General features: G+C 40.0%; 1 protein-coding gene across 29 annotated transcripts in view; it reads right to left on the bottom strand.

Moving 5' to 3' along the window:
- The window catches only part of Nrxn1 (neurexin 1), a 1,060,385-nt gene that overhangs the window by 390,466 nt on the left and 645,180 nt on the right, over positions 1–24,739 (bottom strand). For 4 of the 29 annotated variants that reach the window (XM_036170797.1, XM_036170798.1, XM_036170799.1 and 1 more), the window contains exon 1: positions 21,521–22,559. The exons of the other annotated variants lie outside the window; for them this stretch is intronic. In XM_036170797.1, coding sequence (XP_036026690.1) covers positions 21,521–21,767 — 247 coding nt within the window. In that variant the 5' untranslated portion in view covers positions 21,768–22,559. Of the gene's footprint in view, positions 1–21,520; positions 22,560–24,739 lie in introns of those variants that run through there. 29 annotated transcript variants of the gene reach the window in all.

Genomic DNA, 24,739 nt, shown 5'->3' with positions numbered 1-24,739 from the left:
GTCTCAAAAAACCAAACCAACCAACCAAACAAACAAACAAAAAACCTTTGGAAATGTCTAAACAAAGCACACAGGAGTGTAAGCCAGGGGATGACAACATGAAGGGAATATCTAGAAGATAAAATAGAAATTGCAATACTGGAAATGTGGTCAAAGAAATTAAGTTTTAAAAGGTTTTAAGCCTTCATTAAGGAAAAAAAGAATGATAATTCAAGTTAAGAGATAGGCTAGCCATAAAGATCGAGTTAATTTACCTGGAGTTAAAAGATCTTCAGCCTCACTCACCTGCAGGCCTCCTATCGAAGCCCTGGGTGGAACAGCCTCTAGCAATATAGCCAAGTACTTCTATAAGGCCTGTCTGTCTCCTCTGCTTAACTGTCTACCATTCCCCCTTACACCATAAGGCTCCGGGGTGCCTTGGTCATCTCTGTGTACCATTCAGCATCCTTGTCCTTAACTGGTGGTTTTGGAATTCCATTAGCTTTTAGGTCTGACCCTGTAAGGAAGTTTTTGGTTGTGTGGAAGGTGTTTGCAGTTTATTCTTAGACTGTGAAGCGCTGCCCAGAGTTTCAGGTGGAAAAAGCGCAGCACCGGTTTAAATATCCACAGGAACAGTTGGGACCAGAGAAATGTACATGTGAATGGCTGATGAAATTGCTAAAAAAGAGAAGGTAGACAGAGGGGACGAGGATCCAAAATAGAATTTGTGCATTCTGGTGGCAGAAGGAGAGGTTGGAGAAATTAGGAAAGAGGAGAAGATGAAGCCAACAGAATTAGGAGCGAACAACAGTAGCTCAGGGCGGTGCGTGCCCAGGAAAGATGACTCATTTGAAAGGAAGGCTAGCGAGGGCTCCAGTCTGCTGCGGGCAGCAGAGAGGCAGGGCACACAGAAAGCCACCTACCTGATCTGCAGGATTTAGACAGCAGGTCCTAAGCAGTGATGGAAGATGCGAAGACATTTGCAGCATTCTCCACTGAGCCCACAGAGAAGATGCAGCATGGAGTCTTCTGGGCCCCACTGAGGGGCAGTGAGATTAGAATGTGCTACTCCATAAATGAAAAGCAGTTTACATATCTGTTCAAATACCATTCAAAGGTGAGTTGGTGTGCCCTTTTATTTTATATCTGAGGCAGCCTGTCTAATGCCACGACACCAGGCAAAGCTGAAATTCAACTCCAGGTTTACCCAAGTGGAAGCTCATTGTCATGGCCACAAAGCACATCTCATTAGCAGCTATTACTGACACTCTTATTCAATGATGACCTGGAATTCGGAATCAGAAAAGGCCTGATTGTTCATAATTTCAGGATCATTTTATGAGGAGGCACTTCAATTCTGTGAGGACACCACATATGAATTAATATTAGAGAATGCACTGTCTCCTTGATATTTTATATTTCTGACATGCTTCCTTTTGAAATCAATCTGATGATGTTTGTGAACATACTAAAAGCTAAGATGCCAGCATGTTATTTTCCTTCCTGACAACTGTATAATCTGTAGACATTAATAAATAAGAATTATTAGCATTTCAAAAGAAAATAAACAAAAGTCTGGAAGAAATTTATTTGGCTGAGAGAGTTTCAAAGTCTGAGCCATTGTTTGAAGATATTTTCCTAAAGAAGTGCAGAGTAGATATCTGCCTTTTCTTGAGCTCATATAGTTTATCATTTGTCATCAAAGTAAAGAAAAGAAGCCATGGTATTCTGTTTTAATATTTCAGTTTGGAGGGTTCACTCTTTATACCTAAAAATATATTTTTATTTCTAGTTACTTCCATTATTAATGTTTAACATGTGGATTAATGTGTCTATGTGTGTTGAAAGATAAATTGAATTCATGTTGGCAATTTCAACTAAAATTATAAAATTTTTTGTTAGCAATTATTTCAAATGTAAAATTCTCTCAATTTAAAAATGGAATTTTATTACTCATATGTTATATTGTAATTGCAATATCTGAAGATGGCACATATAAAATCAAACAGAAATTTTCCCTAATATTTTAACTTCTTAAGATATTACCTAACCATGAAGGGGGGCTACTATAAGCTTCAGCACACAATGGGAGAGAAAATGGTATCAACAAAATGGGCCATATCATGAAGAGGCCACTAACTGGCCATCATGTGTGTTTTTACTTGTAACTCTGCCTTCCAATACCAAACAGTATTTGAAGATGAACATCATTTTTTTTTTTTTAGCCACAAAGCTGGTCATTTTTGTGTTCATTCATTTTAGTTGATTATTTTCCTTAATTATGTAGAGCTAACCATACAATAAACAATGCTTTGGGGCACATATTCTCTTATTCTTAGACTTGATTTTGCACAGAGTTTGGCCAGAATACCTACAATATGATTTGGAGCACCTCATGGTAGGATTTGTTTATATCATAATAGTAACATTTAACAAGGGTGAGAAACAACCGGGATTGTCATGGGCTGTAGAGAGAGTGTAAAACCATCAATGACTCCAGGACAGCTTGGGACAGAATCTAGCAGAGCTAGTACCTGAGCTTGCCCTAGACTGTCCACTTCTTTTATACACTCAATAGAAAGCAATACATCTGCTTTTAAGTATTTTTAAATAAGGTTTGTTATCATTGTAGCCAAAAACTGGAGACAATCCAAATGTTCATCCACACAGGAATAAACAAACATCAACAACTGCTCAGAAAAATTCAAAAAACAAAAACAAAACATATACATACTGCAACACAGATACATTTCAGAAGTACTAGGTCCATTCAAAGGAAGTAAACCCAAAAGAGGACATACTTGTTATTCCATTTATGTCAAGTTCAAGACAAACAAAATCAAGTATAATAGATTTCAGAGTATCTGTTCAGACATAACCTGAGACTCACTCCTGAGGACATAAATCTCCTGCTTGACCTTGATGTTATCATATGCAGTTACAAATAGGCTGATTCTGCCACTGATATACATTGTTAACATTTGTACATTGGATCATATTTAAATCAAGCCTTGTTTAATTAAAAGTAAATCAATAACAAAAGAAAAATATCCTTTATCATAATAGATAGTAGTCTTCTGTGGGTCACTTGCATGAATGTTCTAATTTTCTACATAGGATCTCTGCCTCAAGTGAAGCAGCATGTATCTGAGATCTTTAAACAGGTCGGGAATAGGAGAGCATAACAGTTCAGCATGATGGCCAAGGGCAGAGGCCAGAATGAGCTTGCTAGCCCCTATGTCTGACTTCCTCAAGCTACCACACTTTCTGGACTGGTTTTCTTCCCTTTGTTCCACTTCACCTTTCTAGAATGTTACTCTTCTTCTGAGAGCTTCCTGCACCTTAGTACTGACCTGAAACTTCTCGCCCTAACTCCTCATTTCTATCAAAATTTATCTTAGAAAATGCTGGTAAAATGTCCCTCCTGACTGAAAATATATAAAATGCCACAGCTTGAAGATCCTTTTCCAAGGGCTACAGGTTGGTGATATGAATGGAAAATGAATTAAAAACAGAAAGGAATAGCAGTAAGTTTAACTACTAGAATATATTAAATTCTTACTATTATTAACATAAATAAAATTAAATATGTAGTTATTTTAAGTAAAAAAAAAAGAACTCTGGCCACAATAATACTAAATATAATAAATGTAAACATATTAACAAATAAATTCTTATAAATTAATGTGAACAAAAAGATCCACCACCTGCCCTCAGTAGACTGATTGGAAATGGCAATGTACCTGCAATCTGCTGAAGTGTAATTGGCAAGTTGAGAAGATGTTCAAGCACAGGAAAGGTCAAAGAGTGTAACAGATAAAACAATGAGGCTTTCTTTGCTCACCAGTGATCTAGACTGACACTGTCCACTGGCCTCAGGGAGGACCTGCTTACTAAATGGTCTAACTGACAATGGGAAGAAATGCACCAGGAAGGAGGTCTTGGTTCATCAGTGAGAACCAGAAGAAATAAACTAAGTCTTCTAACCCATAATATCCAATATGTGCATAATATACATTTATACTGAATCATCATGTGTACTAGCAATGCTTATAAATTTTTAAATTGCAACAGTTGAAATGTTCATCATCAAAAGAACTAATAAGATAAGTATGGTCCAGATAGAATAGTATGAAATGTTTTCCCCATCAGACAATTAATACAAAAAAGTATTTGCCATATATATATATATATATATATATATATATATATATATATATATAAAGTTAATATAATACTTTATGTATAATTTGCAAATACTATATATTAATAAATGTAATGTGGAATTTTATATATAATTTATAATTTATTTTACATACACACACACACGTGCTAAGATAGAATGTATGGCCTGATACATACTAGGCAAGCACCATACCTCTGAGCTACATCCTTAGCCCTTCTTTTATATTTAGGTTTTATTTTTGAAACAGGACCTCACTAACAGCCAGTGTTGGCCTTAAACCCACTCTGGAATCCAGCCAGGCCCTGAACTCATTACAATCCTCCTGTATCAAGTTCCCAAGTAGCTGAGATTTCCAGGCCTATATCAACTGGACCAGCAGCCACATATTTTTACTTAAAAATAAATGTTTTCAAAAATAGTTTACTCAGTACTACCTTCTTTTCAAAATGTTTAATTATGTAAAGACAAACAGGCACATACCCAAATGCTTGCAGTGGTTTCCTTTGGCTGTTACGGATGGTGCAATCACCTTTTTCTCAAACATATCCAACTCTCCCACAGGGATAGTGTCGATGAGTAATAACAAATGTCACTGACAATTCCTAAGAGCTCTAAATGTTCCCGGAATTTGACAGGATAGAATCAACAGTTTCCTTTCCATTCATCACCAGCAGTGGACGATTAGAACAAGGCAGCATCCTTCTGTGTTTGCTTGACCTCCCCAAAGACTCTCACATGGAAGATACTACTTCATAATACCTTTCCCTCCTCTTTCTGAGCTCTGATGCTATTACCTCTCTACTTAAAAAAAAAATCTCCATAGTGTTATAAATTAATCAAGGAAAGAATTTAAACTGTCAGCTTAATGGCATGTATGGGAGCTACAAATGCTCTCAGTCCAAGGAAATTTTAATGAATAAAATAGGTCAAAAATAAGAGAAACTCTTACTGTAAACATGAAACTTATTAGTTTCCTGGGTCTTGATTAATGCTATGGGAGTTAGTTGAGTTAAAAGTCTTCACATAGGAGGACTTGACTATGATTAGACTGCCCTGCACTTGGGTACCTCATGAACAGTGTTAAGGGAAGGGCAGGGCAGGTCTGTGGGAAAAACTTAGGATCACAGTACCTAATCTGGTCTCAGAGCCTTCATTTGTAAAGTTAGGAGTACATTGGTAGCAAGGGTCTCATCCCAGAAGGGTTTCTGTCATTCTAGTAAGTTCAAAAACAATGCAGAATTACAACCCAATTACACTGTCATTTTTAAAAAGGGGATGTTTAACTTAAGTATAAGACCAAGGTAGAGGATATTCTTATAATATTTAACATTTGGGAATCACAAACATTAAAGTGGAGAAACTTGGGAAATGACATGACAAAACCTAAAATGTTATAAATAGGATATGATGTAATGCATGCTGGTATAACACCTGCCCCAAAGCTTTCTTGGTCAAAGGAAAAAGTGTTAAACATTAAATTTTTTTGACTTAAAATAACACCACCACCTTACATTGCATAATGGACTAAAATAACCCTTTCTAAGGATATTGAAAATAGACCAAAGGATGATTAAACAGGAGGACCAAAGGAGACTACAGACTGGAATCTAATTGTGTCAGCTCATACATATATCCCTCAAAGTCTACCTCTACAGGAAAGACAGTGTTAGCTAAGGACACTATATACAATCAGTAATGACTCTCTAAAGGGAATATACAGGCAGCTAACATTTTATGTACCACAGACCTTCCTAAGAAAGAGTATAATACATTTATCAACTTGTTAGAACCCTAGTTTAAAAAGAAAATTAGGGCAGATCTTTGTGAGTTCAAGGCCAGCCTGGTCTACAGAATGTGTTCCAGTATTGTTAGGGCTACACAGTGAAACCTTGCCTCAAAAACAAAACAAAACAAAACAAAACAAAACAAAACAAAACAAAAAACCTAAAACAAAACAACAACAAAACAAAACAAAAAAACTAAAACAAAACAAAACAAAAAAAGAACCCTAGTTAATATCCCATTTATAGTAACTCATTACTAATGTGAAGGTATCAAGTTTGAGATACTTTTTGGCAAGATTCTTCCAGCATTATCCAGGTTATAAATCAGTCTGTGCTAACATTTATTCATGAGATAACCTGTTGGAAGCTTAGATGTAGCTGTGTGAATGCTATCCATTGTAGTTACTAATACACAATGGCAGAAATCCTTTTTCAGAGAGCTGGGAAAGGAACGTCTGCATTAGACTTTCCAAAAGTGAATGGATTAATTTAAAATGCAAATTATTTAGCAAATTTTCTGAGGACTGTCTCTTGGGGTACAAAACAGTCATATTATAGTTCTGATATGCCCCCTGTGTGATTTGATGGGGTTTAAAATCTAACAGTCATTAGCTTATGCTAGAAAGTAATTTATATGATTAACTTACTGCATTATTATAATGCTTTTATTTCCCCAAAATACATATACTTTCTCACTTATTTCTTATATAACTTGGTACACTGAGGATCAATACCACTATTGTTTCAGAGAGGTCTTCAAGCCTTTAAATGTCATACCACACCTTCAAAACTTTCAAGCTCTTTTCAATCTACAATACAATTTAATCAAGCATATCAAGACACTAAGAAGTGAGTCTCTAAATGTACAATCACATACACTAGGAAATTGTGTTACTGGCTATTTATATAGTTTAGAAATCATATCTTTCAATATATTCCAACTAAAAGAACAAACGTTATTGCATCTACACAAGTAGAGGAAGGCATCCAGGAATTTTCTGCAAACATGTGAGTACAATGAGTGTTGAGGGGCATTGACAGATTAACACAAACCACGCTCACTATCCTCAGGGAATTTAATTTTAAGAAATTAGAATGCTATTTTGAAAACATAAAGAGTATTCATTCTGATCTCCAAGTTCATGGGTAACTTCTGGAGGTACCCACCCTTATTTAGCTAGAGAGACTGCCTCTAGGGAAATGGTGATGGTCTTGCAAACTAGACAGCATCCTTTGTATTGGAAAAAGCAAAAGGCATTTTCTGTGAGAGTATCTTTATAAATTTCTCTGTCATTCCCATGAAGAATAGAAAGCTTTAATTATTAAGTTTTTGACAGAATATCTCAATTTTCCAAGTGCTCTTTAATAATTTCCTACAGGTAATTGGGCATTTTAATTATATATAGCTCCTTGTCACTGTTGATCTAAAAAACATTACAAGAATAGTTAAATAAAGATGTATGAGGCCTGAATGTTTTCCCAGGTCGTATTCATTGTTTTGTTGTTGTGGTGGTTTTTTGTTTGTTTGTTTTTTTGTTTTTGTTTTTCGAGACAGGGTTTCTCTGTGTAGCTTTGCACCTTTCCTGGAACTTGCTTTGGAGACCAGGCTGTCCTTGAACTCTCACAGAGATCCGCCTGCCTCTGCCTCCCGAGTGCTGGGATTAAAGGCATGTGCCACCACCACCTGGCAGTATTCATTGTTTTTTAAGTTATTTCAACAATGATAAAAAGCCAGGGAGTTCCTATTTCAAACTGGAAACATTTTTTAAAAAAATCATTCTTTTTCAAATCCTAATAAACACCTAGAAATTTTAACTCTCACACAGACAAAATTAATGCAATGTCAATCAGTGTTCATGACCATCTCCTCCAAACAGTGTCTACTTTTAATTCAATGGGGCAAAAACACCACTCCATTTTAACTTTTATTCTGGTGTAGCAGTTCTGGGTTAAGGGGATTATTCAACCCCTTCAATTCTTGATCCTTGAAGGTCAGCACACACACAACATGTTTCATCTGTATGGGTGGAAGATACATACCCATTTGGACACAGGGAATCTGCATGATGAGTGGAAAACCCATCTCTGATGCTTATAAGCTTCACTCAGGCAATGCACATTAAGTAAGTGACCAAGCCACAATCTTTCCTCCTATGAAAAATAAGGTAGAAAGTCCTCATGCCTAATTTACAGGATTCCTATGTATATTGAATGAGTTAAAGTAAGAAAACACTTTGTAAACCTTAGGTGATTTACAAACATGAAAATGGAAACGTAACTGAACATGTTCCGAATTACTAATGTGCCCACTGGCTTGGGGTGTCCTTACAGGGTCATTGGAACAGCAGGGGAATTGTCAGGAGATAAAAAACAACAACAAAGGTATGCTTTTGCTCCTGCTGTGATCCTGCTCCAGGCAGCCACAAGGCCTCCCTAGGGTGCTTGAAAGAACAAGAGGCATGCAGGTTCAGCTTGAAATCCTGAGACACAAAATAGATTTTTCTAGCCTCTTTGAGGTCCTTCAGGCCAGTAAGACAATGTCTTAGCCCAAGCACCAGGTACTTGATAAGCACTTGCTGACTGATTGGTCTCTTCTTTCTTGGCACTCACTGGTACAGTGATTTGCCAGCACAGTGTGTGTAAACACCCACATTTTTGTAATAACCTAAATATCTACTTATTGTGAATGAGAAGGCTGAATGAATGAAATTGCATAAGAACCGTCAGCTGTCTGTACACATGCTGTCACCATTTGTCTCTCTCCCCTTTGCAGGCCTTTTCCTAGGGAGTATTTAAAAAAGCATTTGCAAGGACAGAATGAATCCCAAGTCTATGCAAGATCACACACACACACACACACACACACACACACACACATCTTTGATCACAGTGCTGACTGGTCATCAGTGATCACAGACCCTGAACTGGATTTCTAAGAAAAACTGAGTTTGTAATCACTGTATAATTTTGTTTTGAAGAAACACAGATGTAAGGCTGGTGATGCTACTTAAAGGCAGGCCTCTGCTTGCCTGTGTAAGACACTGGATTTTACTCCTAGCACTGGAGGGATGGGGACCTCAAAAACAAATTGTATGTTTCGCTAAGGCACAGGGATGCTGTTTGCTCAGATAAAGACGCTTCCCTCCACACCTAACACCTAAGTTTTTCAAAGCATCTCTTAGGGCATCCCTCCCTGTGGAAGACTCTTCCCACTTCCTGGCTGGAAACTATTTCTCTGATTTCTAAATAGTTCTAGTGGCATGAATCAGATTCCCCGGGTTACTCTTTGGGGTACCCTGCTCTCCACATGACATGCACACCATCTGAAGAGCACCAGATTTGCCAAACACCATTGAGCAGCAGTTCTCAACCTGTGGGTTGCAATCCCAACCAAGGTAGGCAAATAAATTCTATGTTCTTCAAGGAACAGGTAGGGTGGAATATTAAAAGATATCTAAGAAAACTAAAACAATGTTAATATTCCAAAACAAAGCGAGTATCCAGAAGTTTGGAATCCTACATATAAATAAGATAACACACTGAAAAGAAAAAAATCAGAACAGGGAATCGACTACAGTGGTTCTCAACCTGTGGGTCGTGATTGCTTTGGGGTCATACATCAGATATCCTGTATATCTGATATGTACATTATGATTCATAACAGTAGCAAAATTACAATTATGAAGTAGCAATGAAATAATTTTATGGGTGGGATCATCACAACTTGAGGGACTGTATTAAAGGTCACAGCATTAGGAAGGATGAGAACCATGACCATAGAGCATATGAGCATGTGAGATGAGTTCTTGCCTCATGTATCAATCCCAGACATTATTTGACAGAATTATCCAGATGGTAAAACTGTGAGCTGCTGATAACATCAAAAGTCTTCTTCAAACTTTAAGAAGTGGAACTGATGGGTCACACCAGAGAGTGACTGTTTCTCAATAGGTGTAACATTCTCTTAGTCACTCAGCTGAAATAAATGCAATCTGAATGGGCATAAACTTTTGCCTATTATAACAGTTCACCAAACAGCCTCTATTTTCCAATAAGTAGAAACAATTAAAGCATTGATTTTAAGTGCCTATTAAAAGCTGTTCGTTCACTTATTTTAAGAAATCAACAAGGTGCATCTCAAAAGTAGATGATTAAATGAGAGGGCATGGGGAAATGACTCTGGAGTGAAGAGCACTTGCTGCTCTTTCAGAGGACCCAATTTTAATCCCTAGCACCCACATGGTTAGGCACAACTGTCTATAACTCCAGTTCCAAGGGATCCAGTACTGTCTTCAGGTCTCCGGGTGTACTGCATGCACAAACATGCAGACAAAACACCAATACATACAACATTAAAACAAATACATAGATAAATAGATTAGAGAGAGAAACAAAGAGAGATGATAGATAGGTAGGTAGGTAGAGAGAGAGAGAGAGAGAGAGAGAGAGAGAGAGAGAGAGAGATGATAGGTAACAGTTACTGGAAATCCTCATTTAATTTAGAATGCTAAATGCTTGAAATGGCTAAGAATACTATACTGCATAGCTGACTTTGGCATAAATATCAAAATTACTCCATTCAAAAGAAGTGACCTCAGACACACTACTCCAGACCAGGAAGTACTATTTCCATGAAATCTCTTTCATCCTGAGTGCATCCAGATAAAGGTAGCTTTGTGTTTAAGGATGTTTTCAGAGGCTGTTTGGGCAAAGAAAGATGGAATCTTTTGACTGCGCACACTCTTTCTATTTCTGTGTTCTGCCTTCTCTGCCCCATTATAATAAATAAAGATGCTTAATCTCAATTCTAAAAGAATGCTCCAAAAGTTTGAAAAATGCCCACCAACATTATGCAGCAGCAACTTTGATAATTCAGGGATACCACAGGATTCTTCATTGTAGTTCCCACAGGAACAGGGACATACAAGTTGTTTGTTTTAAACAACTCTTAACCACGTGTCATGCTCTTTGGATGAGTCAGATGCCAGGAATGGATTTCAGTTCTAGCTTCTGCTTTAAGGAACTAGCAAATGAGAATGATGGGGTTGTAGCCTGACTTTAAGACCCTTCAGAAGATGGATGGTTTCATAGCTAACCTCAGTCTGTTCTGCCCTGCCAAAGGGAGGACTGTCTACCACTTTGAGAAGTCCTATGCCAAACGCTCACATGAAGTGTCCCATGTTCACAACGCTCTTGGGGTGCAGATATGATGATCTTTATTTTGTTCTACAAATAGAAGATGAAATTTTCAGGCTAGCCTAAGGTCTGCTCCTTGGTTGATAGCTGAGATCTGTATGGGAATTCTCAACCTCTTGGAGAAAGCAGCAATATTAATGAATAAAATAGCAATATTAATGAATAAAATGAAACAGAAATTCTAGAGTTAAATTGAATAAGCAAAAGGGTTTTTAGGAAAAATGAAATTAAGAAACATATGCATCAAAGTTTGAACCATACTTTCTGCATATTGCCCCAACTCATAATCTAGTACCCAAACTACACAGAACTGAGCTGTGACAAGTGCTTGATTTCTTCATGTGGCTATATAATGCCAAGTAATATAAGAAATGAAATTTTATTTTTAAAATCTTCAAGTCTTCTTAATTAAAAAAAGTAATTTAAATTAAGATAGTTTATTAATTGTCAGTCATTTCTCTATAACCTGCTTTGAGAAATACACATTTCACTTAAACACACAGAAGGTCTCCTCTATTCTCAAGAATGTAATCACATAATCAGACCCATCCCAACTGCTGCCTTTTAATTTTAAGTCATAGTTGTACTTACAAATTAGTCTATTATCACACCAGATTATCAGTTGGGTAGGGGATGTATTTGCCAAATAGAATGAAAGTAGTTTAATAAACACTAATAGATATCTTAAATCAATCACTCCTTTCCTCTTGATGTGGTAGCAGATATGGAGATTCATAAATTAGTGAAAATCAACACAATGTTGAGGAAGGAAGCACAGGGAAGCTTTTGGATGCTCTGTGTAGTTAAGAACTGCAAGATCCAAGAAGACCTGGAAGGTAAGGAAAACGCTTGCAGAGAAATGACTGGTAAATTTGAGGAAGTTAGAAATCTAGACAGTCTCCTTATCTGGCCTATTATGGGTCACTGGCACTGAACAGATGAGGGAAAACAGAAACTGTTCAGTTAAGAGAAATCATAGGTGTTAAGGGGCATGAACTTTCTAGTGTGCTTTCCTGTATGTAAAGTCAGGTCGTATCACCCCAGTTAACTGGGCTATTTAGTACTTCATTGCCCCAATATATCCTCATTTTGGAGTGAGATATTAATAGTACATAACTCAGAGAGTGGAGAGAACAAATGCCTTGATGTTTTGTTACAAGTTAGAACAGTAACTGGCATTTAATTAGCACCAAGAAATTACTCAGTAAGTATATGAATACAATTGACTATTTTCTACCATTTTGCATAGCACTAGTTTATAGTCTTTATACTGGGAAGAATTCAGAAGGTAAATTCACTATTGTATTAAAGTTACTTCTTTACTAAAAAGCAAGAGTTGAATTAATTTCTTCTGTGAAGAGAATTAAAATTTAATGTACTTCATTAAAAAGAAAAAAGTTTTACATTTAAATGTAAGATTACTTGGGCAAAAGTTTCATTATTGTCAATACAAATGGCTTGTTTTCTACCTTTCAGCAACCACAAAGATGTCTGAATGGCACCCCACGTGTGTATATTAAAACCCAAGTCATTTTAAAACTGTCCATCAGAAGCCCATCAGGAGAGTTCTGCTTTTGGTTACAGTATAACTGTCCAGGGGGTGCAGCAAGGCTGTAGACTTCATTTAGGACAAGTCCCAAGGAAAAAGGGACCACCAAAGTGGGAAAACCAAATATGCTATTTTCATGTTTACCAGTATGACCAATTAGCCACTTTGCTGACAGAGGTTAATTTATTATTAATCTTATTCCAGCATATGTTATTACTTGGTCAGTAGATGTAAAAAGTGACTGATACAGCATATTACAATATTAAAAGTGTTAACTGAAGACTTCAAGGAAATGTAGCTTAGAGTATTAAGGAAAATGACTCTCCCTCTCAACTTTGGAAACATAATAAAAAAAAAAAGATGACATTTCAATGACTATGCAGGCATAAATGTTCAGATATGACAAGATTTTCAGAAATTGATATGAAACATAAAGGAAGTAGACTATAAAACAATGCTCTGAAAACCAAATAGAAAATTCAGTTTCCATATACATCTTCTAGACAAAATTCCTCGGACCTGTCTAGATTGGTAATGCTGAGAAATATTTCTCTACAGCAAATTGTAACACATTAGCTCACTGAAAAATATAACCACACAAAAGGTGGTATAAATACACAGACATGAACAAAAACCTCCTTTGTAGCAGCAGAGACATATCTTGTAAAATTTCAAGGTAGAATCCATCAGGTAAAGCACAGTTCTTTAAACTGTGCAGCAGCAGGCTCAGATAAAAGTGCTAATGGACCAGTGTGAGAGTATCATGGCTGTCATACTTGTCGTGAATGCATTTTTTAGATTACATCACAGTCACTCACAGTGATGTAACTAAACTTTGCAATCATTCACACTGTAGATAATCCAATCCTAATGTAAAATTAGATATTTCAGAATTCCAAGTTGTCTGTCTAAGGAAGAATCTAACTTACCTCTTTTGTTTAGCTGCTCTGAATTCTGCAGTTGTCTAGAAAAATGGAGGCTGATGACCAGATGGTAACTAAGAATCAAGACAGGCTAAACCACATAAATAATTACATGCAGTAATGTTAGTCCAATACACGAAAATAATCAAAACAGCCTTGCACAAATAAATAATGTCTAAATTACTAAATATAGCTGCCTTGTATTTTACACACATTACAAAACATTGGCTTACTATTTGCTTGAGACTTTCGTTAATTCTCAGAAATTGTCAGATACTTTCCTTATTAATGAAAGTTACTTATGTTAAAAAATCAGTTACCAAGTATTTATAGTACATATAAAATCTATAACCTTATTTTTTAAATGAAATATTAAAAATCAGATCATACAAGGCATTTAAACTGGAGGTCCCATAAACAAAAGGAGTTTCTATAAGATTTATAGGAGCTTTGTAAAATATGTACGTGTCCATAAACACATACCTTGGAAATATATTAGACAAATGCCTTTCTATACTGCCTTGGTTCCCATTCACAAATTTCACTGCCATTATGTCCAGTAATCAATACAATGGAGTCTTTGTATCTGTCTTACATTTGATGACTGAAAGACACTCTGAGACTCACCACTCATCATCATTTAATCATAAATCTTTTCACTGAAACTGTTATGTCTCCGGGTATGTCTCTGAGGACATTACTTTAAGGTGAATTTGAAGTGTTGTTCTATATCAGCCCATTACCACTTTACTACTGACTTTTTGGCTAACAATGTATGATTAGGTAGAATCCCTAAAATGTAGATATAAATTTATTTTCACTTGTAATTCTTGAAGGTGAAAACTTTAAAAAAATGATGAGTAGAAAAACTCTTGTTCTATATTATACATGTAATGTATGGAAACATCATATAGTACCCGACAAATATATACTTTTTAATGTACCAATAATAAATTATATATATATGAAAATTGTATATACATATATGTGGAAATTACACACACACACACACACACACACACACACACACACACACATAGAAATTGTTAGGAACAGTACAAGTTAGTAATACTTCTTTGGCTGTTAAACAGCATTTTGATAATTGAATTGGACAGTGTCAACAACTGGACACAATTCACGTCTTCAACAGTCAAAGGCAGAGCAGTTTTCAAAGCTCTTTCTCCTCATACTGTCGTGAAAAAAGCAAAAGTAAAATATCTGCTTATTAATTAAATGGCCCTGGCAAAATCACCATCTCTCTGAATGTGTTTCTTTGTCAGCAAATAATGATCATACACCCTGCCAAGGCTGCACAGATGATGAAATAAGATACTTCCTGTGAAGGTGCCATAGGGATATGCATTTGCAAAGATAGCTGTTTTCGCTTCATTCTGTCAAAACTTGAAGGATGAAGTGTTTATGATTAACAATGAAAAATCTAGCATTTTGAAATATTTAAAAGGCTATTAAAAGTTTCTCTATGAAGAGAAGAGATGTTTTACAACTTGTGTAGATAAGAATGGGTCAAGATAAAGATCAAGCAGAGAGGGAAAGTGTCTATTTCTAAAAGACTTTCCTTGAGGTCTTAGCTGAGGGGAGAGCACTAGCCAAGTGGGTCCTGGGCCTGAGCCCCATGGCAGGACTTCTAGGCACCTGTGTAAGTTACCACCTGAGCCAACATTAAGGGCAATCAGATTCTTTAAAAAACTTGAATTCAATTTTCATTTACAACACAATGTGATAATGTTTATTGTCAACTTCTGACAGGCATGAAGTCTCAAGGTATACTTGGGAGGAGTTCTTTAGATCAGGCTAGCCTATTAAATGACTGTGAGGGAATACTTTGATAGGTTCACCAAGATGGGAGGACACATTCTAATAGTGAGCAACACCATTCTCAAGGCTTGGGTCCTGATCTGCGTAAAAAGAAGGGAACTAGCTCAGCACTAGCATTCGGTGTTCTCTAGTTACCACGTGTGAATGTAACTGGTTCAGCTGGTCAAGATTCCTGTGGCCAGGAATCCCTGCTATCAAAAAACCTTGTCTCAAACTGTGAGCCTTGCCCCTTAAGTTGTCAGGGCATTTCATCATAGCAATGGAAAAAGGAGGGGAAGCATGCCTAGAATCAGTAAAGCTCTAGAAAAGACAAGCAGAGCTTGAATGAAAGAGATTCTTATATCAATGGACTCTGAGATTGTAACCATTATTGAGCTCTTCAACAAGGGGGTCTTAGTCTTTTCATTGACTGAACAGTATACAAACATGCTGAATGTTATTGAGATTGGTAACATATTAAAATATGTGCTTTTTATTAAATAGAAATACAAGGAATAGCATATTTGAGACTCTTATGGTCCACTATCAGCACAGGTAACAATAGAAGAAGAATGGCTAGATGGTTTTCTATAGAAGAACTGGATCTATCCTATCCTGAGGAATAAGCTTAATCTCAATTAACACCTACACTTAAAGTTTTGATGATCAAGTTACCAGATGAAAGTATAAATAAATGAGATCCATCTCTGCCATGACCTCCCAAGGGCTTCAAGGAAGCATATTTAAACAAGAAAGAAGATGCACTGGAAGGCATGGATTCTACTTCCCATTTTCCTAGTGATTTGCTGTGATCCTGTGGGTATGGTTGACTCAAATTACTTAGATCTCTGTTGTCACAGTGATAAATGAGAAGGATGTTCTCATCAAACTTCAGAGCCGAAAGAGATTGACATTCAAAGATGTAATCAATTCAATGAGTCACTCAGTTAATAACTGGCAGGCTCGGGACTAGAACTGAGTTGACTGCCCATAGACATAGCTATGCTTACAGTATCTTAATTGCTAAATGTTAGGAAACTACTATATTTTGTGTACCTTCAATGATCACATTTGTTGTTTCTAGGGTTGTAATATATTGCATTTTTATTTTACAGTTTACAAAACATTCTTAGAGAAGAGAAATAGCTTTACACATTTACACAACTCCAACAAGTGGCAATGGCCAAATTTTCACATGGATATATTTCTGAGAATTATCACCACCACATCAAGCTGCCTCAATTATTTACATATTAGTGTAAGTTCAAATTGATGAACCTTCCATCTTAAATGTGGTTATGAAACTAGTACAATGTCTATTTGAAAAACAAAAGTGTGTTTCTGCTACAAGAAATACATACATCAATTTGAAACAAGGTAATTGTGCAAGGAAATCTTTCTAGATCATTAATATGTAAGGCAGTAAAAGATATTTGTGATAAAACTCAGTTGTTTTATATCATTATCAGACCATTTTATGATGGAGCCCAGATGACTGCTACATATGAATACACTTTGTAGGGTTTTATTTTTCATCATTGTGTTTGGAGGTTTTTTTCTGTTTTCAAAGAGGAATTGTGTTTATTTGTCTAAAGACTGACATTTTCTAGTAGCATGCACTCTTAGAGCTAAGGTATAAACACAATGACTGGACTAGAAGAGCATTGGCTCCTCCTAGCTGGCCCCTCCTCCCATATTTCCCATTTCTCTCTATACCTCCATGGTACCTGGTACACAAACAAATGTGCATATTATTCCACTGGAGGCATTTATGATATATTTATTTACTGAGCAGGTGGATAAACAATATAAAGCATACCTATATTACAATTTGGGGACAAACACAAAATTTCTCTAGGCTGCCAGGATTATTTAGAACATGACTGATTGAAAAAATGTTGCACAAATATTTGTGGGCCATCTTGTTCAGGAAACTTCAATGATGTACATTTTGTTTAAGAAGTCAACAGTAGAAGTAGGGAGCAGCAAGGCTTGTACTAAATATTCAGAGTCAAAAAGTCTGTAGTCACCTATAGTAATTAATAACCAGAACAGTCAATGTTTTCATTCAGGTAGGATATACTGTGAAGGATTTTGCTAATCAATCCTCTTGGTTATGATCCAAAATTAAGTCAGAAAGTTGCTATCAACAAGCATGCAACAGAAAGTTCCTCAGCAGAGTTAATGAAGATACCAGTGGGACACCAGCAGAGTATGCAGTACATGTACTTTTGATATACGCTGCACACAAAACTTGTGGCTGTGTTACTCAGAATAAATTCTACTCCAAGAGACCAGCCATTAAGCCACATGGAAGACCCTCTCTGTACTAGTATAAAAACCTCTGAGATCATGGAATGGCCCCCGGGCTGTGGGGCCACAAAGCTTTGATTCCGATTTCTCTATGACTCTGATCAAAGATCTGGCTCCATTGTTTGGCCCATCTATGATATGCCTCAGGAGCCGCACAAGGAAATGATATTCAAGCTCCCTTCAAAACCCACCACTCCTCTTGGAACTTTAGCATGGACTTGAAAGTGCTTTGAAAGAATATGTTATAAATTCCTGTTATAAATATTACCCTTACATAATGTCATTGAGTTCCTTTAATACAAACCACTCTTTAAAATTCGTTAACATTTCCCCTTGGGGAAACCCTCTTGCCCTTTAGTAGTATAACCTCATCATAGCGTTAGAATTCCCAGAGCTCATATTTGCAGGAGGAGAAGAACTGACATTGGTTGCTAAGGTCGGTGATGGTTTTCTCCTTTCTGTGTCTGCTGCAAACATTGAGAGGCTCTAGGCTAATTTTCTAAAGTATGCAGAGCATGGGTGCTTAGGAAGGCTGGGAGCTGAGATGGGAACCTGAGCAGAGCACTGACATCATTCTATGCTCCGCACATATGGCACAGCACAAAAGCAGTACTGGCTGAGCTCACGGGTCTATTCTGGACTCCAGTTGGCTTTAATTATAAGCAGGCTTGCTTCTTATCATTTACAGTTACACAGTTCTCCGCTGAGTTAACTGAAAAAAAATCATTTTCTACAGAACTTGTTTCACCGTTTATGTTTTTAAATTAATGCAAAATGAGGAGGGGGGAGCTGAAATGGTATCCAAATCTGCTTCTCATATATATGACTTAAGAAAATCCTCACCACAGTCTCTGCAACTGGGTCAGCTTGCACAAAGACATGTGGGGTAGCCATGAGCTCTCTCTGCACCCTGCAAACCTTGTAAGTGACACCTCATAATAGTGCAAATGAAGCATAGCATGATGAGAAAATGAAGAAGAATGAACCTGGATCCTCAGCCCAGCAGTTTCCAAAACATAAGAGACTAAATCTTATTACTTAAAATATACTACACAAGCTTCCCCCCCTTTTATACGTTTAAGCACATATATGCGCTCTATGTTATGAAATAAAAGGTCTTATGATTCTCAGACATTCTAATGCACTCAAACAGGCCCATTCATTTGTCCACACATGCACACTTGCAAGAGTCACAGATCTGGAACTCAGCCTTGTTTTTGCCTGTCTTGATTTATCACACTGTCATTTACCTGTGTGCTTAGCTCTCACTCCCATCTATTAGGTTCAGCAATTCTTTCCTTAGGAGCCCTTTGTCCTAACAATTAGCTAAATATTCAGTGAGCTTATTGACCCAACAAATTCACCATCACCTCTTTCTTATTAGGTTTCTTTCAAGCTACCACCCTACCTGCCCTGCTTCAGTCCCCTCTGTGCTTCCTCACCCTAGTTTCTGGGTCTACCACCCTCAGAGGCTGATTTTTTCATCTTAATGTTCTTAATGTGCTCTCTATAGAATTAATTCCCTCTTTTCTAGTGAAGGGAGGGGTGGAGTGTGAAAACTTCACACCTGGATTTTTATTTAGGCGCTTACATTTTGATTGGTGAGTATGAGGGGGTGGGGGTGGGGTAGGGTGTGTGTGGGGGGAGATTTACAAACAAATGTGATCATGTAAATGGCACCTCTGAAGGAAAGAAAGTTCTCTGACCCCAAAGAACAATACCACACACTATCTTCACCACTCTATCATGCTTTCTTCTCCCTTTCAGTGACAGATGAGCGATTTTTTTTTTCATTCACATACAGACAATTACTGTATTCTGGAGGGAAATAAATTTTAGCAACAACCAGCAGAGGCGTCTGAAGGGGATGGAAAGGAGTGTCCTGCTGCCACAGGGGCCCTTTGCTGTCCTCTGTTACCTGCTCAGGCACTGTTCCCATGCAGAGGCCTCATCACCCAGTCACTCTGCAGAGGTAGACTCCCTGGGAACTTAAGATGCATATGAGATTATTAGCTCACAGCGCCCCACAGCTACAATTAGGCACCCCACACCCTCGTATACCCCCATCTGGTGCACCACTCCCACCCACCCACGCTCTGTCTGGCCCTCCTGTGCCCTGGCTCGCTTTCCTCCCACGGGACTGGCATGGTTCTGCATAAAGGCAGGGCAGTGGCTGAGGGCTGCACTGAGGTAAAGGAAGCCAGTGGAAAGAACACCTGAAACTCATTACTGTTGCCCAGGCATCTGCCCTCTGATACTTACAGGAAGCCCTGGTTCACATTTTACTAGGTGTCTCTAAAGGAATTCCTGGGAGAACCAGGGAAGTGAGGTAAACAATCAATTTCTTTGGATCCAAAGTAAAGTGTGTCACTTCCCACTCCCAGGGAGGGGTTGCCGGGGTGACCTGGCCTCTATTCTTTAGATCATGCTACAGCTTTTCATACCTAAGCTCAGTGGTCCCCTGAAGGGGCAAACCCATAGTACTAACGTTAACAGCTACCTCTGGGAGAGGAAATGTGTGGGAGGGGGCAAAGGACCCCAGGCTGATCAGAGTCTTAAGGTGAGTGGACTCTCAAAGAGAGATGCAGCAAGACACTCACCACCACTTCCAGCCTTCTGGGTAAATGAGTGGCTTTTACCCTCAGAAAAGACAGACTGGTGATGAGGAAAGACTGGCATGCACTGAAAAGGGAAAAAAGAAAAACCTGATGATTCTGTTATTTTTGGCAATTCAGAGAATCTGATATAGCTTTCATCTAAAGAAGAGAGGGGCCTGGCTCACCCTCTTGGTTCCTCTGGAGAAATAACCTGCTAACCAAGGCATTTCTCTACACTCAGCTCTTTCCTAGCAAACTGGATTTTGGAACACAGGTCCCCTCTGTTCTAATTTCTCTTCCTCCAGGCAGAGTTCCTGGCTTAGCCCAGCCAGCCTGAACTCCATGGAAACCCTCAACAGAAAGAACTGAACAGAGGAGAAAGCCAGACCGCCTGTGTTCAGGAGCCTGCAGACAAGATCCTCAGGGAGACAGGGTCGTGCAGTCTAAGATCGCTCCCGTTTCATCTAGAGAATAATTCAGCCAAATCACCAAGAAACTGAAATCCCTGTGTGTGAAGCAGGCAAAGGACGGTTCCCAGGAGGAACTCTGTGTCCAGTGGGGATGGGCAGGATCAGAGAAAATACTTCCTTATACTGCTACCTTCTCCCAGTAAGACTCAAGTAGGGCAAGAAGACTGGCCTCCTGTTGAGTGGGTCCCTAGTCCCAGTACCTCTTTACTGACACTGTGCTTTGGAGGGATGCACAGATTCGAACGCTCTCTGCTCTGGTCAGGGAAGATGGGCTGGAGGTGGGGCAGCACCGCACAGACAAAAGGTTCTGCAGAGCCCTCCTCTCTCTGCTCAGGTCCCTCTGTGGAGCGCGGCGCCCCATCTGGCCACTGAGTGACCTTCTGGCAAGTGACGCCCCCTTCCAGCGGGGCCAGGAGCCCTGCCCAGGTTGGTCCTTTATTAGATGCCCACATCTCCCAGCACCTCGGCAAGGCACGCCCCTCCCACCCCTCACCACAAACACCCGCGATTCCTTCACCCATCCCCTTCTATTGTCTTCAAAGAGATAAGTGGCTCCCAACAAGCACACCTAAATACACCTCCCTTTTCTCCGGCTCCGATTTCTTAGAGCCTTAAGGGCCGAGACGCGAGCAAGTGCATGGTTGAAGGGCGGGGTGGGGTGGGGGGAACCAGGGGATAACCCGCAAGAACTTGGCATCGCAGACCCACCGTGTCCGCCTCGCAAGGATGCTGGTGACCTGTAGATTGCAATAGGCACTGAATGATGCTTGCTGCTGCCATGGAAATGGTGGATGTGGTGCGCTCCCAAACTGGACGCCCCCCAGGCCACTCCTAGGAGGCCGCTGAGGGTGAGCGGGACTATCCAGAGCAAGGCGAGGCGCCCCCCTGCGCCGCCGCCACCGCTGCCCCCGGGCGATCCCAGCTCGACGCCGCACCGGAGCATCCTCTGGTACATGGCGGGGCGCCCGCCAAGGGGCAGCCGCCGCGGGAGGCAAAGTTTGGGGCGCAAGAAAAGGAGAGGAAGCCGGGGATCCGGCGGCTCGCGGCGGGCTGTGGGGCCGGCCGCCTCACCGCGCCAGGGCACCCATCCTCTCCCTCCTTTGGACAGTCTTCTCGGGGTCCTGGAGTCTGCTGTGCCCTGCACCCAAAACAATCCGAAACATAGCCGAGGCGAATGCAGCTGGCTGGGGACTTGTCCGGAAAGGCAGCCCCGGAGAACAGCGAGCGCAGAGAGGGTGGCTGCTCCCAGGTTTGCACGGCTCCAGGTTCTCCAGAGATACTCCCCAAGAGTTTCGGGCGAGAGTGTATGCCGGGGGGGGGGGTGGGGAGCCGGGAAATTGTTTAAAGCTCCTCCCGGAGGGTCCTCACTTCTACATGACAGCCATCCACCAGGAATCCACTAGGTAAATCCATTTAGCATTGTGCGTGGGGAATGGGGAGGCCACTTCGCCGGTCCAGCCTCCTTTCAGGAGAGAAGCAGACCCCATGGACACGAGGCACCCCTTCCCTCCATTCAGCCCCGGCCGGCTCTCCGGCTCGCGCCAGCCTCCCCGGGGCAGCGCGCAGAGCAGCGGCGCGCATCGCCTGCTCCAGAGGCAATCTCCGAGTCCGCCGCCTCCTGACACTTACGCCCGGCGAAAGGTTCAGAGGGAAGAGGGCACCCTTGTGAAGACAGCGGGGATCGAACTGGGGAAAGCCAGCGGAGGAAAAGCAGGAGCAGATGAAGGGGCGGAAGACGGGGGAAAATATTAAAAAAAAAAAAAAAGAAAGAAAGAAATTGAAAAGAAAAAATAAATAAAAGAACTGAAAACCACACACGCTGGTGAAGCTAGGGGCTCTATGCAAATCTGCAGTCTCCAAACAGCAAATCACCGAAGCTCGGATGCAATGCAGAGGACGAGCCTATGTAACGAGGGAGGCTGGTCTAGCTTCCCGCAAAAATCGCCCGTTTTGCCTCTCCCTGGCATTCTCCACACATCACAGGGACACGTGGGCGGCGATGCGGGAAACACCTAAAAACCAACGTTCTTCCTCAACCAGGTGATCCCTCGGTCTGAATCACCCGAGCAAATGGCACCATCCCCTACCCCTCTGCGTAAAAGTAACCTGTGTCTTCGCGCTCCTAATGGGGAAAGAATCGGGCTCTTTTCATTGGACCAAACTTGTTCTACCAGGTGTTCAAATCCAAACTGCTAAAAAAGGTTTGACACCATCCACTCGGCATCAGTTCCGATGATTTGCTCACTGCATGCATTATTTATAACAAAGAGCTCTCCTCCTCACTACACTATCGTGCCTCATAGGAGCCAGTGGAAGTCAGGGGGACTGAAAGTCCAGGAAGACAACAGGATGAGGAGCTGGGGAAGAGATGGAAGAGGGAAGCAGGGAATATGAGAGAGGGAGAGACAGAGGTGAAGAAGCAGTGTGAATTAACTGTCTTTCTGTCGATAAATTGGGATGTACAATAACGCTGAGATATCTAGCAGCCCAGCTGTGACCTCTCCTCTCCTAATGCCGGGTTCTGGCCCGATTTCATGAGGAAAATAGCATCAGGGCCCCAAATTCCAAGACCTAGTGTTCTCTAGTGGAAAGAAAGACATTTGTATGAAACGGGGCATCTTTCCTGAAAGCTTTGTGTCCCCAGAAGGAAATGAGAAAAAAAAAAATCTACCTCTCAGACTAGGAATCTACCAAACAGGGAGGAGCCCCTTAAGAATGAGGATTATTATTGAAATACCACCAAGTTTTCCAATAGAAGTTAAGGGCAACAGTGTGCCCCTTGGCTTGATAGTCTTGCTGTTATTCTATTGAAAGACAAATCAAAGTAACTGTGAACACACAACCTCTATAGGCTCTTCACTTTATGTATAATATTCAGCAACAAATATGAGCCCTATGTTTTTATTAAATTATTATTAATTATTACTCTATTAGATAGGATATCATATAGTGTTGGCTGGACTTGAATTCCAGATCCTCCTGCCCCGTCTTCACAAGCACTGGTCTGAGCTCACATACCTTGGAAAGTCATTCTGAGAGGATTTGGTTAAGTCAGCTGCTCATCCATGTGGCCTTTTGAATTTGTATATTGTGTGCAAGCTCTTCAAACAGACGAAGACTATACCATGAGAGTCAGTACATAAACGATGCCCAGCAGTTCTGAATCAAACGGGGGGCAGTCCATCATCCCTTCCTCCCTCGGAGCTTATTTCATTTTACTGAAAATCTAATTCTTCGGGAGTTTATTACTCCGTAAATACATTGTCTCTCAACTTCCCATAGGGGCTCAAATACCAACAGAACAAGCCTGCATCTCCTACTGTGTACTGATTCTACTCTCCATGTCCTACTGTGTGCTCCTTCTGCCCTTGTCCCCTGAGACTATTAACTTTCATTTAGTTGTGGTCTAGTTAAGTATGTACTTTAATTCAGAAGCAAGCATCATCTTTATATTTATTACATAAAGTACAGTTCCAAGAGAATGAATAAAATCATGCCCAGGGTACGTTTTTAAGACTATAGGTCCAGGGGTAGAGGAGATGGATCTGTGGGTATGGGCATTTGATGCTAAAGCTTGACAACTGGAGTTGGGATCACCAGAACCCACATAGATGACACATACAGCAGTTCAGTCATCTGTGGTCTCAGTGTGCCCCTGTAGAGATGGAAGGTGGTAACAGGAGAAACTCCAAAAGCAGCAATGTCAGCTAAACTAGCTTACCCAGTGACAGAGAGCTCTTGTCTCAAACAAGCTGCGAAGAGGACAGACACCCACACATTGTCCTCTGACCACCTCTGACCACCACTCCCATGAACAAGCGTACACACTTGGGGAGTGCTGATCTCAGGCCCAGATTCGGACTTTGACATTTCAGTGTCTTCATGGAAAGAGGAGAGAACACTGGGTTAGGTAACCCAAAACCTGTG

This window comes from Onychomys torridus, chromosome 21 (assembly GCF_903995425.1).
Source record: "Onychomys torridus chromosome 21, mOncTor1.1, whole genome shotgun sequence".
NCBI lineage: Eukaryota > Metazoa > Chordata > Mammalia > Rodentia > Cricetidae > Onychomys > Onychomys torridus.
Note: the sequence above shows the minus strand (reverse complement) of the source record. Positions and strands in the feature narration are given on the sequence as shown.